Source organism: Otolemur garnettii, unplaced genomic scaffold (genome assembly GCF_000181295.1).
Source record: "Otolemur garnettii isolate 467f Iridium unplaced genomic scaffold, OtoGar3 scaffold00089, whole genome shotgun sequence".
In the NCBI taxonomy this organism is placed as follows: domain Eukaryota; kingdom Metazoa; phylum Chordata; class Mammalia; order Primates; family Galagidae; genus Otolemur; species Otolemur garnettii.
Genome location: NW_003852484.1, coordinates 2420103 through 2437066, shown reverse-complemented (window position 1 = coordinate 2437066; position 16964 = coordinate 2420103). Strand labels below are relative to the sequence as shown.

Here is a 16964-nt window from a genome sequence, read left to right as displayed (position 1 = left end):
ACACTATGTATTTTTCTTGCAACTAAAATAAGCAATCAATTCATTTTTTTTTTAAAGACCAAACACCAGTGGCTCCCTGTTGGAGCCAGTCGAGTGCTCCCACAGCAGTTCACACAGTCCTCAGCTTGCTGTGAGGAGTGGATGTGCTCTTCAGAGCAAGTGTCTTCTTCAGAGTGTCAGCCTAGCACATAGTAGCAACTCAGTGAATGTTTGCAGGAGGACTAAACAACAGTATGAAAAGTACTTACATCTGTAATTGGCATGGGAGTAGATTTCAGAGTACATTTCTTACTAACAGGTTAGAGACAGAAAGGCCAGGTACTTACGGCCTCCTTCCCACGTGGGCTGTTGGCTGAGGCCTAGACTGGAAGTAAACATTTTCCACCCTCTGCCCACAGGGTGCACAACCCACCCACGGGCATCTGAGCATCTTGGACATTGTGGCGGGGTCATTATAATTCAGAACCATACTGTAGCTGAGCCAGACACCAGAGCAACCTGGGGAATGCAGCCAAGTCCTTGAAGGAGGGAGGAGAGGCGATAATAACCTTAAAAGGGGCTGGCTCTGGGCAGAGAAGGGGTCTGAGGAGGAAGGAACCCAGGCAGGGGGTATGATTCCCCATTCCTCGACCTGCCACACCCCTATGTGTGGTGTGGGGAGGGGGGTGCTGACCTCATTCTACACCAGGCTCAGCAGCTCCTCTGCCAAGACCCCGGCTTCAGCCCCACAGGGATCCTGGGTGGCCCAAGATCTCCCCTTCATTCCATCCTGAACCCTGGGGTACCAAGCAGATGGAGCCCTGTAAGGAATGTTTCTTAGGCAGAGCACCAGTGCCCCCCAGGAGGCAGCCTTCTCTCCCTTCACATAAAGAAGAGTCTCTGGAATTATCTCTCACCCACCCCTCCAACTAAGACCTAAGGGCTCCAGCGTGGGGACAGACCTGTCGGGTTTAGGGTCATTCTCATTCAGAAGGGGTTTTGGGGAAGAGAGGAATCCTTCAGTGTCCTCTCAGGCCTGGCTGGGAGTTCTCTGCCCCTGAAACCTTTGTGGTTTTGAATTACCTGACCTTGACTCTCACCAGGTTGTCTGCCCCGCTTCAAGGGCAATCATTCCACAGCCCCCTGGGCAGGCGATGGGCTGGGAATTTCCATACACTTTTACCTGGAAGCCCTGGGCCAGGCGAGACCCCTCTTACAGATCCCATGCCATTGTGCCTTTTATCACAACTGTCATGGAATCTTAGAGTGGTGCACTATCTGACATTCACACCCTGCAAAGTCCTCCTCTCCCAATCACTACACCCACCCCTCCCAGAGCCTAGCACAGGCAAGCATGTGATGAATGGGAAAGTTACAAAGTATTTGTTGTTTAGTGCTTTCTCCTTCAACAGAAGTGAGCTTCCTATTGGCAGGGACTATGCCTACCTCAATCCACATCATACTCCCGGCCTCTCACTGTGTGTCACGGGATGGGGTTGGTGGTCCCCACTGATTAAGGCAGAGGTAAAACATTAGTTGAACAGATGAGAAAATAGACATGACTATCCCCATGTCACAGATGAGGAAAACTGAGGCTCAGTTAGACACCCTGCCCAAATTCGCACAGCTACTAAGTAGCAGGGCTGGGGGGTGGACCAGACTGCTCAACACAGACCTTTACCTTGCTTCCTTGCACATGAAGGTGCCAGGGTCCATCTGCATCTACCCTTACTGTGATTCATATGGTGTGGTGCCTTCTGTGACTGGCCCTTTCCTCTAACCCTTTTGAGGCTGACTGATCTCTCTCCTCCCCAGGGAGCACCCCAGGAGCCCTTCATCCTGCAGAGTGACTTCTGCTGGCATGTCCTGGAGGCCTCATCCTTTTCAGAGGTGGGGATGGCACAGCCCCTCAACTCTGGTGCTGTCAGCTGCAGGGGGGGCAGTTATCTGAGGCAGGGGAGATAGGCATGAGGTCTTGCAAGCCTGACACGCTCCAGCTGACCTCTCAGAAGGACTAAAACATTTCCATTTGTCACCCCACATCAGACACGAAAGGCATCTGGGTGTCTCTGGGGGAGCCTTTAGGGGTTCCCTGGCTTCTGGCCTGCCTCCACCCACGGCTGGTGGTGGCTCCTTACTGGTGATCCAGGCATTCACGCTGCACAACCATTCTTCCTCAGGGCTGGGAGACAATGAGGCCACAGGGAATGGTGGCCCTGTCTGTCACCCCTCCCCACCCAAGCCAAACTCTTCTCCTTGACCCCCCATCAGTCTCTTCCCTGTTCTTAGATCCAGGCCCAACCTGTCACACCGTGGAGTTGATTTATTTTTCTTGCGGCCTTGCTCCTGGTGGGTCTAGAGAACAGCATGTCATCACCCTCTCTAAATATTGTAACTCTGCAGAGAATTGATGAATGTGACTCATCACCCTTCAATTCTCCAGCTAGAAAATCCCCAGGCCTTTCTTTGTTGATGTAAGTGTGATAATAATCATAAAAATAACAGTAACAACAATAATAGCAGCTCACAATTACTGAACACTTGTTATGTGCCCGGACATTGTGCTAAGCACTTGCCCCACATTATCCCATTTACTGGTTCCACCTTCCCGAGTAGGTACTCTGCCTATCCTATTATGCAGATGAGGAAACTGAGGTGCAGAGTGGCTCAATGCCTGTAATTTGTCCTGATCACATAGCCAAAAAACAGGAGAGCTAGGATGACGTGCAGGACTGTTTAACCCCAAAGCCTAACCCTGGTATACCACTGGCTCTCCATGAGCTCAGCCCTCTGATGGCACTCCCTCACCTCAAAACAGACCAGAGCAAGCACTGTTTCCACCAAGGGCCACAACCCTTGCTGCTAATGGAACAGGGAAAGAGGCCCCAGTGGGACATTTGCATGAGAGTGCTTGCAGGTGGCCTCTGATGTGTACCAGCCACCTCTCTCCCGGCAAAGTCAGAGTCAGAATTATCTCCATCCCCATGAAAATTATGGCATCTTGGTTTTTCTCCCCTTTCATCTTTTTCCTGATTGCTGTCATTGATCCTGGCACTAGAATATGACAGAAATGCCCTCACTGAGACTGGGGTCTGATGCTCAGGCCACTCTGTGATTAGGATGCTGTTCTTTTATCTGTGTCTGTGAAAGAGGAGGGAGGTGTCACCCAAGGGTGGGCCATTCCTTGAGGTAATAAGGGTGGAAGAGGCCTGAGTCAAGCCTTCTGACCAAACCCTCTTGCTTGGAGGGCTGGCAGCCCAGAGCCAGCAACTGTGGAGGAGGAGTAAAGCCATGGCTGTATGTAGGAGAGGAGAGGGGTAAGGGGCAAGGAACTGGGTAGAGGCACAGGGGTGGCCAGGTAAGCCAGCCCTGTGGCCAGGCAAATCTCGAGCCTGAAGCTGAAATGCCACATAGCTTCTAAGCAGCAAATGTGTGTTCTGCTGTATAAGTGAAACCTGCAGAAATCTCTGCTGAGCTAAGAGCAAGCAAGGAAAGCGACTTTGGTCCCTAGAGCCAGGAACAACGCCTGGGCCAGTAAGGTGGTAAAGAGAGGACCAAGAAAGAAAATTCCAGAAGGGAAGAGCTCAGGGGCTTGGGTCACATGTGATGGGCCACCTCTTCCCCCCTGAAACTTGAGCCTCTGAGATTTGTTGTAATAGGGAAGGCTGTTTCTTTACATGTCCTAAAGTGGAGACCCCAGATTTTAGGAGCTGCTATCAGACAGGAATGGCCTCTGATGACTCCTCAGTCACACAGACACATACATGCAGGACACCAAGCTCCTCCCCTGCTCTGGGTCTCTTGCTGGCCTGAGGACTCCCCCAAGCCTCCTTCCCACAGAATCCTTGTGTAAGCGCCTTTCTTCTGGCACATACAGACACCAGGTCAGCAGTCGGGCTGGGTAAGGACTCTGATATCTGAAAGCTTTCTGGGGGCAATTCTCCCACTTAACTAGCTATGGCTTCTTAGACAAGTTACTTAATCTCTGTGCCTCGATGTCCTCACCTGTGGGATGGAGATAATCATAGTAAAGACCTCTTACAGTTCTTAAGGAGACTGAGTGAAAATACAAAAGCTGCCAGAGTGGTGGCAGGGTCCACAGAAGCTCCACATTAGTGAGCACTCTCATTGCTGGTGACCACCCCACCAGGGGAGGCCAGGTGGGCATGAGGAGAAGGGGCAGGGAAACCGGCAAGCATGCACCACCTAAGGGCCCGAGGTCAGGAGTCAGGCTGCAGGGCCACATCCCACTCTGAGCTGGCCTTGGCTGGGCCTGCAGTGCCCTCAGGACACTCCTGGACATGGAGATTTGCCAGAGGCAGGCTTATCCCAGGAGACTGAGGTGGTGGCTGCTGGCTACACCGTCCCTACCTGACAGTGAAGTCTGCGTGGGCTTCGGGGGGCTGGGAGACCCTGAAAACCCAGGACAAATGTGTCATGTAGGCACTTTCTTCTCTCCAAGTGGGGTCTGTTTGGGAGATAGATAGAGGAAAACAGGGATTCCAGGGCACGCTTGGGTACTGGGTGGTCTAATGCACTCTGTGTGGAAAAGACAGGGCTCTTCTCCTGCTACCATCAGCCTCACCTCAAATGTATATGTGTGTTTAAAAATTTGCATGATTCCATTTAATCCTTTTATTGAAAATTCAGCCCAAACCTCCAAAGGGTCCTTTCTACACAAACTTAGAGGACTCATGGGTCCTAAGAAGACTTGCCCAGGGAGAAAGTAACTCCTCTCCGGAAAGCAGATCCTTTTCCGGGCATATGGGAGGATTATCAGGCTCTCCAGGAAGCCATGCTGGATGAAGGCCACTGTATCGCTTCATGTCCCCATGGAACTCCTAAGCAGATTTTGCACTCTATTAATCTACATCTGTTTGCACGTCCCTGCTGTCAGTGGCTTCTGTCTAGGGAGCAGCAAGCCTGCAGCGAATCAAGTGTGGGATTTGGAGTGGCCAACCGGGGTGCACCCTGGCGGTACCCCTCCTGGCTGGGAGACCTTGGTCCCTTTAGTCTCTTTTCATCTGGAATAGTCCCCTCCTTTTTTTCTGTCTTCATGACTGAATTTTTAGAGTCCAGGTAGCCTGTCTCACATTCTGGATTCCTCCAGTTATTTTCTTGTGGTGTTTTTTTCTCTAAACTTTACAGAAAAGTTCAAGTACGGTATATACAAAATGAGCAGGATAGAGCTGGATCTATAAACTGAGGGTGCTGCAGGGCTGTCAGGAGGACAAGCACCGAGGCGGGCAGTGCTGATACAGTGCCTGGCACCTGCTGGCTTAGACAGCATGGAAGCTGCCAGATGGTGATGGAGATGTGCTGGTGGTGACATTTGGGTCCACAGCCTGTGCTTTTATCTCACTTGGTAGTTTTGGTGGTGCTGCTTCCTCATTTTTCCTCCTTTCTTTCTCCTCTCCCTGTAGCCTAACTGCCCCATCTCACATCCCCAAGGGAAGTTACCCAGGGCACAGTGGCAATCCACTTGTCAGACCTGGAAGGGCTGGTGTGCTCCAGACAATGCACTTTCCAAAGCCACCAGGCTACCCTATGGGGCTGGGCCTTCTTGGAAGGAAGGAAATGGGATGTCTCCTCCAGAGCCCAGTTCTCCCACCCTGCCCTCACCCCAGCCTCACCCTACCTCACGTTGTCATGTTTCTGGATGTAAATCTTGTGGAACATCATATCCTCCTGCTTGGCGTTGATGTCTGCTTTCATCTCCATGGCAACATGACGGGGAAGGACAGACAGCAGGAGCCGCTCCTGGGGAGGGAAGCAGACACTTTCGTCATCACTCCTTCCACCTACCTGGCCAGGCCCTTCTCTTCCACATCTGTGCCCCTACTGCAGGGCCCTGGAAGGCTTCCCAGGCTGTCCAGAGATGCATGGGACTAACTCTTGTGTGTGTATGTGGGCACCATCCCTGGGACACCTCCTGGTCCTTATCAGGTAGAGGTGACATGCTGCATGGGGCAAGTGCTCCTGCTGAACTTTGAGTACTGAGCACCTCAGGTTAGAAGCCTGGGTGTCACCCAAGACCGTGTGACCTGAGGCAAATTACTGAACTCTCTGAGCCTCAGGTCCTTATCTGTAAAACAGGGATGGGGGTACTGACAGTATTAACAGTCATCCGATCAGTCATGATATTTACTGAGCACCTACCGTGTCCTGGGTGCCAAGAGCTAACCGGGCAGGGCTCCTCCTTCACACAGCTCTGGTCCCAGGGAGGCCTAGGGGGTAACGTCCCTCGGGGGGTACTGAGCAGAATGCCCAACCTCAGTTTGGGGAGGAGAGGGGTCAGAGGGGGCTTTGTGGGGACCACAAGGACAGGTTGGGAGGCAGCGGCCCAGAAGGGAGGGGAGCAGGCCAGCTGACTGAGGAACCAAGAGAAGTCAGAACAGTCACAGGGATGGTGGGAGAGAAGCAGAGCCAGGGTGGCCACCATGGGGGGTCACATCAGCCTATTACAGGGTCTGGATGTGGACCCTTTCCAAGCTCTCCTGGGCCTGCTCTGCTCCAAGATGTCCAGCTGACTCCCAGGCCAGGCTCCCCGCCAGGCTCACTCTCAGAACGCTCTCATCTTGAGCTTTTCACTCTGGCTGCCTCCAGCCCTCCTCCTGTCCTTCACTCCACACTGGATGCTGGGGTCACCCTGCCATATGGCCCTGAGGCTCTTCTGCTGCTTCTGTGTCATCTCTGGTTCCTTTTTCTCCTCCTGGCCCCTAACATGGTGCATCCCTCTTCTGTCCTTGCCCTATCCATTTCTGCCCTCTGACAGTAAGTCCACTGCCAAGGTGACTCTGACACCACGTCCCACATCCCTACCACCCATCCAGGGCTCACCGGTCTCCAGCTGCCCATCTGGAGGTCTTGCTGTCACCATCTTGACGTCACATCTCAAACTACACTCACCTTTCCACACTGTTGTCCCCCTAGCAGCTCTGCTCTTCAAGTTCCCTGCCTTTGCCTGAGATACCCCTGTCTGCGGCACCAAGGCCAAGACCCTGCCTGTGTCAGCAGCTTTTACCTTTCAGAACTTTCTCTCTGAGACTCATTCCTCTCCCCCAGAGACCCAGGCCCTGTCCAGAACCAAGCAAGTCCTGCTGGTTTGGAAAGAGCTCTCGCACTGTCCTTTCTGTTCTGCATCTTCCTCCACTGCCCATGTGCAGCTCTCCCCTGACTGGACTGTTGTGCTACCCTGGCCAGACAGCCTCCCCTCTGCCCTCCCTGCTGCTAGGACAGCCCCAGTCTCGCTGAAAGACGACCTCTGTCACACCACTCTCCTGCTCAACACCTCCACAGGTTCCCTGGTTCACCAACCACATCAAGTATGGATTCCTCGGGATCTACTGAACCCACTCTACCTCATTTTCCACTGCAGCCCGGTGCTCCTGTCCACTTGCCCCTCACTGTGGCTTGCTCTGGCCCTGGCCTGCTCCCACCACAACAGCCTCAGCCTCTTGCAAGCCCAGGCCACCTTCAGGCCCAAGTTGGATGACATGGGCAGCTTCTGATCACTTTTCTTGTCCTCAAGCTTGCCACTACTGTTCCATCCTCCCCGCTGCAAGCAAGCGAGTACCTTTTCTAAAACACACACCAGACCACAACGCCTTCTATGCCTCCTAAAGCTTCCAGGACCAGCCCATGCCCACAGATTGGCTCCTCCCTGCCTTCTGCCTGCTTTTCCTGCACCTCTGAACTGAAATCCATTTTAAATCCACGTTGCACTCCAGACACAGCAGACCATGGGAAAGCCCCCATGCTTCCTGAGATCCTCCCTGCCTTTGCCCTCAGCTGGAGTAACCATTTTCACTTGCCCTTTCTGACCTCCTTTCAGGGCCTCTCCTGTCCCCAGCTCACCCCCAGCTTTCCTGTATAGAGTTCAGACACTTAGTGTCTCAGGACCAGCTAACTATGTTTCTGCTGGCCATATACGAGCACAGACCTCCTCGGATGAGAGCTGCATCTTGTCCAGCGCCACGGCCAGAGCTTTATGCTTAGGAAACCAGTAAATTAATGAAGGATGGTGGCCTCTGTGGGTCTGTCTGGTCTTCTCAAGCAGCAGTAAACATGGCCATTGAAGGCCATCTCCTACTTACTGAACTGCCAGTAGTTATTGGTGAGAGAAACATGAATTAAAGGACGAGTTCCTGAAAATATAGGCCAACTGGGAGAGAAAATGTGCTACAAATTGTTTAGATCCATGACAGGCCTTCCCACATTTATAACTACTTCTGGGGCTGAGGACCAGGAGGAGTGGGCAGGGGATGGCTGGGGAACAATTCTGAGCCCCCTCACCACAGGGCACCTAGAGGCTTCCCCAGGGGTCCCCAGCAGCTCTCTATGCATGCCTTGCTGGTGCTGGCTGGCTAAAGAGTGGCACTGGTATCCCAGAAGCAAGCTTCCCTCCTCAGTGCCTTGGCCCTGAACATGGTACAGCAGAAGTATTTTCTCCCTCACATCCCTGTGGTTTGGTGAAATGCCCAACCTGGCCAGGGCCAGAGTAAGCAAACTATAAAGAGTCATAAACTAGTCATTCTCCTGGAGAAGGAAGGAGGCCCAGGAGTGAGATGGGGGCAGAAGGGGCGAAGAAGGTGGAAGGGGGAAGAAGGTGATCTCAGGTGAGAGATGCCGGGCCTGGGATGGGGAGGCCAAGGGGCTGCTGAGGAATACTAGGCTGAGGGGGGAGCTTGGGGCAGTGGCCAGAGGTGAGAGATGCTATCGATAAAGGACACTGTCCTTATTTTCTATTGCAACCCAGTGCCCTTGTCCACTTGTCCCTTGCTGTGGTTTACCCTGGCCCTGGCCCACTCCCACCACAATAGTCTCAGCCTCTCACATGCCCAGGCCACCTTCAGGTCCAGCCTGTATAACCAAGGCAGCTTCTGATGATGGGAGACCCCAGGACACCCTGAGTGAGAACTTCCTTCAAGAGGCTGGACCAGGAGCCCAGTTGAGGACAAGAGTGAGTGATGGGGAAGGCCTGGTTGGTGTAAGCAAGGATCTGGTGAGACACGGTGGAGGCAAGAGGCAGTGGAGGAGGAGGTGACAGGGGCCTGGAGAGGGGCACTGCAGAGCTCCCTCCTTACTCAGCTATCTGGGTATCACCAGCCAAGTCATTGCAATGCACTCAGGATGCATGAAGTCAAGTCAGGGTTGTCCCTATGGTGGTGAAACAAAACGCTGCGCACACAGGGTGGCCATGTGCTCCTGCTCCATGCTGGCCAGGAGGTGCAGTGACCACTGCCCTCTGGGCCATTTTTTCCCCATGCTCAGGCTCAAAGGTAGACCCTGCCTGCTCACACCAGCCATGACACAGCATGTGGCATGCAGGAGAGTCTGGAAGATGCTAATCCAAGGGAGGACCTATGGTTTGGCGCAGCCTCATCTCATAAAAGCTACAACTCTGATGTGTCCAGTGGGAGGTCCATCACCCTACTGACCTGCCCCTCTCTTCCTTAAGGTCACCACAGCCCCTCCTGGCCTTGTATCTGGGAGCTACATCTCTGAGTTACAGACCCCTGTCTGGGTCACACACAGAAGAGGAGCCAGTAGTGATCCAGTCCTGGAATCCAAATAGGTCCCCACCCCCCCAGGCTGGGGACAGCTAGAACCCGGACACAGCCTTTGGCCTCCCTCAAACCCCACCCTCATCCAAGAGAGGTGCTCACAGGGCAGGGTCCCTCTCTGAGTCTGTGGCTCTGTGAATAGCTTGCTGCCTCTGGCCCAGGGAGGTCTGGGGAGAGAGGGGACTGTCTTTCCTGAACCAGCCAAACCCCAGAACCCAGCAGAAAGAAAGAGCCAAGCGTGGTTGCTGTGGAGAGTGACAGCTCTCATCTTCTCTCCTTCTCCCTCACCCCTCCCCTGGGATGCAACTGAATCTCTCTGGGATGGCTGCTGGCTCTGACCACTCCAACTCAGGAGGCAGGGACGGAGGGAGGAGGAGCCCTCTGCAGACCACAGAGACGCCATGAGGAGGCTCTGGGCTAGGGCATGGGCAGAGCACCTTCAGAGGAGGCCAACAGAGCCAGGAACGCTGGACTCCCTCCAGGGGAAACATTCTTGGGAAGGGGGCTCACCTGCTGCTGGTTCTCCCGCTGCGAGTGGAGCCGTGCTTGGATGCACTCCCGGGTCTCCTGGAAGGCCTGTCTCTGGGAGACCTCAGCTGGGTAGTGGGTGCAGACGCCCACGATGTTGGTGCAGGAGAAAATGAGGACATTGGAGACAAGCTGCAGAGGGAGAGAGCACACCAAACTCAGACCTGATCCGCCCAGCCCCAGAGCATAAAGCCCCCCGCCCCATCTCAGCAGACAAATGCTGAAGACATATGCAGACAGCTGCTAGTTGCAGCCCAGCATAATCAGTCAGGCTCTCTGACATCCTCAAAGCCTAGTGCTCAGCTGGCCCATGAGTGGGTATAGCCTTAGAAATGCATCACTGAATAATCCTACTGAACATGTCCAGCACACCCAAAATGAGAAGGCTAGGTGCACTGACATGGCTGGGACAGAGCTGAGTGTGTGCTAGGGGCAGCAGGGGCACTGCAAGGAAGGAGACACGATGGAGGTGAGATTTCACCTTGAAGGGCATAGGACAAAGGGCTGCCCTTCCCCAGAGATCAGCTCCAGTGGGAGAAAGCCTTGTGGCCACCCATCAGATCCCCAGCACTGTTTGAAATCCTCTGAGGTGTGAACGAGATAATGCCTAGCCATTGGGAACCTGTGTCCGTAATGGGTCTCAACCCATTTCTGTGGGGGCTTCTAGCCTTTTCCCTGCCAGCACCCAGGATCCCTGACAAGCTACCACACCAGCTGGCCAGCATCTGTCACCTCCCCTGCTTCTCACCGGCCACCATGCATATGTGGAAAAATACCACCGCCCCTTCAGGTCAGCAGAGAGGACGTTGGAATTCTTTTGAAAGGCCTATTTACTGACAAGCTGAGGGACAACGAAACAATCCGACACAACCATAAAAGCAAGTCTATATGGCACATTTCAGATCGGGTGAACCACGTTTAGGTAAACTTTTCTCCTGGCAAGTAAAGCTCCCTGGGTATCTGAGTATATTGATCCTGGTCCTGCCCCCACCTCAGGTCATGTGGGACAGAGCCATCCAAAGATGCTCTGGCCTCTAGGCTAGGGGAGCTTTGAGCTCCATATCAGCTATTCCCCCCCAAAAGCAATTTAGGCCCCGTTCCCAAAGGAGGAGCCCAGGTCAGCCCTGTACCCTCACTGTGGCTCCTGCAGCCTTCAGCAGCCCTATGTTGTTTCCAAGTCCTGTGGTGAGGAAGGTACTTTTCCATTTGGATCCCAAAAAACCTTCCTCTGGGACTCCAGCTGCCTGACAGTCACCCTGGCAGATGGCATCTACACTCTGGTAGCCTCTTTGCTTCCGGAACATCGTCTCAGGTCTGTGTTCTACTGAAGGCTTTCCCCGCACAGTTCAGTGTCCTGCCCTCCATCCAGAATCCCCAGCAAGCCCAGGCCCAGCAGCCACATGGGCTCCTTGCTGGATGTGTGCCATCTTTCCCTGGAGGTGCCCTATAGTGTGTCTGCCTCAGGCCATGAAGAGACTTTATCTTTCCCATTTCCACTCTCCTGGCTGAAGTATGCTCGGAGCTCCCCTCCCCTGGCACCTCCTGGATATGCCTTCAGGGAAGGTACAAGCTCTGATTACCACCTCCACCAGATCATCTCTACCAACTCACCTTCAAGTCACCTCCACCAATTCCTCTGCCAACTTACCTCTACCAACTCACCTCCACCACTCATCTCTATCAGCTCACCTCCACCAACTCCTCCACCAGCTCACCTCCACCACTAACCTCCAACTCACCTCCACCAACTCCCCTCAACCAATTCACCACCAGCAACTCTTCTACCAACTCACCTCCACCAGCTCATCTGCACCAACTCACCTCCACTAGTTCACCTCCAGTTCACCTCCACCAGCTCATCTGCACCAACTCACCTCCAGTTCACCTCCAGTTCACCTCCACCAGCTCACCTTCTCCAACTCACCTCCACCAATTTACCTCCCCCAGCTCACTTCCACCAAGTCCTCCACCAGCTTGTCTCCACCACTAACCTCCACCAACTCATCTCTGCCAACTCCTCCTCCACCTCACCTCCACCACTCACCTCCACCAACTCACTTCCACCAGCTCACCTCCACTAGTTCACCTTAAACTCACCTCCATCAGTTCACCTCTATCAAGTCACCTCCACCAATATACCTCCAGCTCACCTCTGCCAACTCACCTCCACCAGCTCACCTCCACCAACCCCCCTGTACTAGCTTACTTCCACCAACTCTGTGGCTACTGTTGCTGAATCATAACTCCCACAACCTTCCATCTGAACCCTAGCCACCCAGAACCCCACCATTCTCATCTGATGTAAACAAGTGGCACAGGAAACCCAACCTATTTAATACAAGGGAAGAAGACCCCAGTGCTACAGAAACTTTCAACCCGGTTGAACAATGTTATAGACAATGTTTGTGTTTTCCCAAAATTCATATGTTAAAATCCTAACCATCTCATGCGATAGGTTTGGTGGAAGGTGATTAGGTCACGAGGGTAGAGGTCTCATGAATGGACTTAGTACCCTCAGAAGAAAAGTCACCAGAGCTGGCTGTCTGGCTGTTCACTCTGCTCCGTGTGCAGATATTAGAAGACAGCCATCTGCACTCTCAGAGGGAGCCCTCACCAGAGCTCAGCCATGCTGGCACCCTCATCTCAACTTCCACCCTCCAGAACTATGAGAAAATAAATTCCTGTTGATTAGAAGCCAGCCACCCAGCCCATGGCATTCTCTTAGAGTAGCCCAAGTCATGCTAGGATGAGGAGATAGTGATAAAAACTGAAGGAAAACCAGGAATATGAACCAGAAATCCACCCATCCCGAGCAGAAGGTGGAAGGGAGTGCCTGGGTGGGAGTGGGCCGGGGCAGGAGGATGGGAGCAGGCCTGGGACATGCTGGGCCTCTGCATTCCGGGCATATTTGGCCAGGCTGGCAAGCAGGCATGACAAAGAGTGTCCCTGGAGAGAGCAGCCAAGGAAGCTTGGGCATGGGAGGCTCCTATCCCCAGGGTACTCTGGGCCCTTGAATAAATAATCCAGGCTCTCTGATTCTCTAGGGAAAGTCCACAGAGAGAAGATGTAGCTGGAAAAGAAAGCTGGAGCCTGATTAGAGTCAGAATGTCAGAATGAGAGGGCCTGACACAATCCTTAGACAGAGGACCTGTTAAGGACTGTTGAACTAAAGAGTAGGGGGATGAGTGCTCAGCTCTGGAAGATTCATCAAAGGCAAGGGTAGGGAGAGTGGGAGATGGGTCAGGACGCTGCCACAGAAGCCCAAAGTATGAAAGAGACGGGTGTGTGGCCCAGGGCCAGCAGGGCAGAGCTGACTCTGAAGGAAGAGCCCCTAAGACCAGAAGAAGTCTTAAGAAGTAGTTCAGGAAGAAACAGTGTGACCCGGAGTATTAGCCAATGCGGCAACTGTGAAGTGAGGCCTCTGGGAAGTCGGTGAGATGCACGGAGAGAGGGATGAGGAGAGGGAAAGAGGCGGAGGTGTGGACTGCAGGGAATGCTGGAGGATGTTCTAGGTAGGGGAGATCTGTGGGAAAGGAGAGAGGAAGGTGCTGGGTGATAAAAACAGGAGTGAGATAGGAGAAACTGGGAAGGAGAAAGTGAGGAGCCAGTCTAACTTGGGATTGTGCATCATGACACAGCACAACCTCATGGGCTTGGTCCCAGGAATGAGGCTTCCACCTCAAAATCAATCAACATAATTCTCCATATTCAAAGGCTAAGGTACAAAAAAAAAAAAAAAAAGACTAAGGTAGAAAAACCATATGGTCACTTCAATAATTACTAGAGAAATATTTGAAAAGATGTAACATGATTTTTATTTTTTTTATTTTTTGAGACAGAGCCTCAATCTGTTGCCCTCAGTAGAGTGCCGTGGTATCACAGCTCACAACAACCTCCACCTCCTGGGCTCAAGCGATTCTCCTGCCTCCACCTCCCAAGTAGCTGGGATTACAGGCGCCTGCCACAACGCCTGGCCAATTTTTGGTTGCATCCATCATTGTTGTTTAGCAGCCCAGGCTGGATTTGAACCCACCAGCTCAGGTGTATGTAGCTGGCACCTTAGCTGCTTCAGCCACAGGTACCAAGCCATGTAACATGATTTATAAAAAACTCTTCCCAAACTAGGAATAGAGGGCACGTCCCCTAATCTGGTCACTGACACGTATAAAAATCTACCAGTAAACATCATACTTAATGGTCAAAGACTGAATATTTTTCCCAAGACTGGGAGCAAAGCAAAACTGTCCTGCTCACTCTAACATCACACTGTCTTATTCCTAGACCATGCAATAAGACATGAGAAAGAACGAGACATACAGATTAGAAAGAAATAAAGAAAACTATCTCTATTTGCAGATGATGTGATTGTGCAAAAACCCCAAAGACTCTACAAAACAACTATCAGAATTAATACGTAAGTCATAGGATGCATCATCAATCTTCACAAGGCCACTGTATTTCTGTATATGAGCAATGTACAGTTGAAAGTGAAATGTTTAAAGTACAGTCAGTCCTTCCTATGCAGGGATTTTGCATCCCCAGATTCAACCAACGGCAGATTCAAACCCATGGATATGGAGGGCCGACTGTACTACACCTTTTTAAATAAGACTTGAGCATCTGTGAGTTTGGGTATCCACAGGGAACCAATCCCTTGAGGATATAGAGGGCCAATCGTATCATCTAAATAGCACCAAAAATCATGAAATAAAATACTTATGAAGAAATCTAACAAAATATGCGCAAGACCTTTTCACTACAACCTATAGAAGAACACTGATGAAAAAATTTTAAAAGACCTAAATAATGGAGAGGTATACTGTGTTCATGTATTAAAAAACTTAATATTCAAATGTCAATTTTCCCTCAAATTTTCCACACACACTTAGATTGTGACTGCAACAAAATCACAATCAAAGCAACAGGAATAGCCAAAATAATTGTTGGAAAACTCCCACCACTTGATTTCAGACTTCCTATAAAGCTACGGTAATTGAGACAGCGTGGTACTGGCATAAGGACAGAAATATAGATCAATGGAATAGAGCTTAGAGTCCCCAAATCAATACTCATATATACGGTTAATTTTTTACAAAAGTACCAAGACAATTCAATGAGGGAACGAAAAGTCTTTTTAAAAAAATTATGCTTCCCCAACAATAAAAAAATAAATAAAAATTAAAATTAAAATTAAACATTCCCTCAAGGCTCAAAGAAAATATGCTAGAATAATTAGACATCCATATGAAAAAGTGTTAAAGTTGGAACTCTACCTCACATCATACACAAAAATTAACTCAGAGTACATTAGGGACCTAAATATGAGACCTATAGGTATAAAACTCTTAGAATACAACATAGGAGTAAATCTTTATAACCCTAGGTGATGATTTCTTACATATTATACACCAAAAGCACAAATAACCAAAGAAAAAACAGATACACCAGATTTCATCAAAATTTAAAACTTTTGTGTTCCAGGAGGCACTGTTGGCCTGGCATGATGGCTCACGCTTACCATCCTAGCACTCTGGAAGGTGAGGCAGGAGGATCATCTGAGATCAGGAATTCAAGACCAGCCTGAGAAAGAGCAAGACTCGATCTCTACCAAAAGTAGAAAAATTAGCCAAGCATAGTGACATATGCCTGTAGCTCCAGCTATCTGGTAGGAGGCTAAGGCAGAATTGCTTAAGCCCAGGAGTTTGAGGCTGCAGTGAGCTATGATGATACCACTGCTCTCTAGCCCAGGTGACAGAGCAAGACTCTGTCTCAAGGAAAAAACAAATAAACAAAACCAAGGGCACCATTAACAAAGTGAAAAATATAACCCATAGAATGAAAAAAAAATTTACAAATTATGTATCACACCTTTATTTTTTACAAATGCATAAAGGCAATTAATGGAGAAAGAGCAGTCTTTTCAAAGATGGTGCTAGACCAATTCAAATTTATATGATGAAAACAAACCTCACAAAATATACAAAATTAACTCAAAGTGGTTCATAGATCTAAATGCAAAATCTGTAAATACAAGGCTTCCAGAAGAAAACATAGGAATTTGGGTTAGGCGAAGATTTCTTATATACAACAATGAAAGCACAATCCACAAAAGAAAATAAGAAGATAAATTTTTGATGTAATTGGATTACATCAAAATTAAGATCATGAAGCCAGGCACAGTGGAGTACACCTGTAGTCCCAGCTACTTAGGAGTCAAGGTCAACCTGGGTAACAACAAACTTTGTCTCAAAAAATAAAACCCAAAACAAAAATTAAGAACATCCACTCTTTAAAAGACATTGTTAAGATGATGAAAGACAAGCCCAAGAATGGGAGAAAATATTTGTAAATCACATATCTGACAAAAAAAAAAAAAAGAAGAAAACCATACCCAGAATTTGTAATGAACTTTTAAAATGCAAACAATCTACTTTTTAATAATGAAGCAAAAGATTTGAATAGTTTGTGTGTGTGTGTATATATATATATATATAACAAAAAAGTGTCTGGAAAATGCGAATTTCCTACATGGGAAAATGCAAATTAATAAAAAAAAATGAGGCCAGGTGCGGTGGCTCTAATCCTGGCATTTTGGGAGGCTGAGGTGTGAGGATCGCCTAAGCTCAGGAGTTCAAAACCAGCCTGAGCAAGAGCAAGACCATCTCTACTCAAAATAGAAAAACTAACTGGACATTGTGGGAGGCACCTGTAGTTCAAGCTACTCAGGAGGCTGAGGCAGGAGGATTGCTTGAGCCCAGGAGTGTGAGGTTGCTGTGAGCTAGGCTGAGGCAATGTAGCCTGGGCAACAATGTAAGACTTTTCTTTTTTTTTTTTTTGAGACGGAGCCTCAAGCTATCCCCCTGGGTAGAGTGCTATGGCATCACAGCTCAC

At 50.3% G+C, this 16964-nt stretch overlaps 1 protein-coding gene across 1 annotated transcript in view; it reads right to left on the bottom strand.

The window, feature by feature from the left end:
* Positions 1-16964, bottom strand: part of ADCY5 (adenylate cyclase 5) — a 154170-nt gene that overhangs the window by 52200 nt on the left and 85006 nt on the right. The window contains 2 exon segments of the mRNA XM_023516289.1: positions 5618-5739; positions 10056-10205. Coding sequence (XP_023372057.1) covers positions 5618-5739; positions 10056-10205 — 272 coding nt within the window.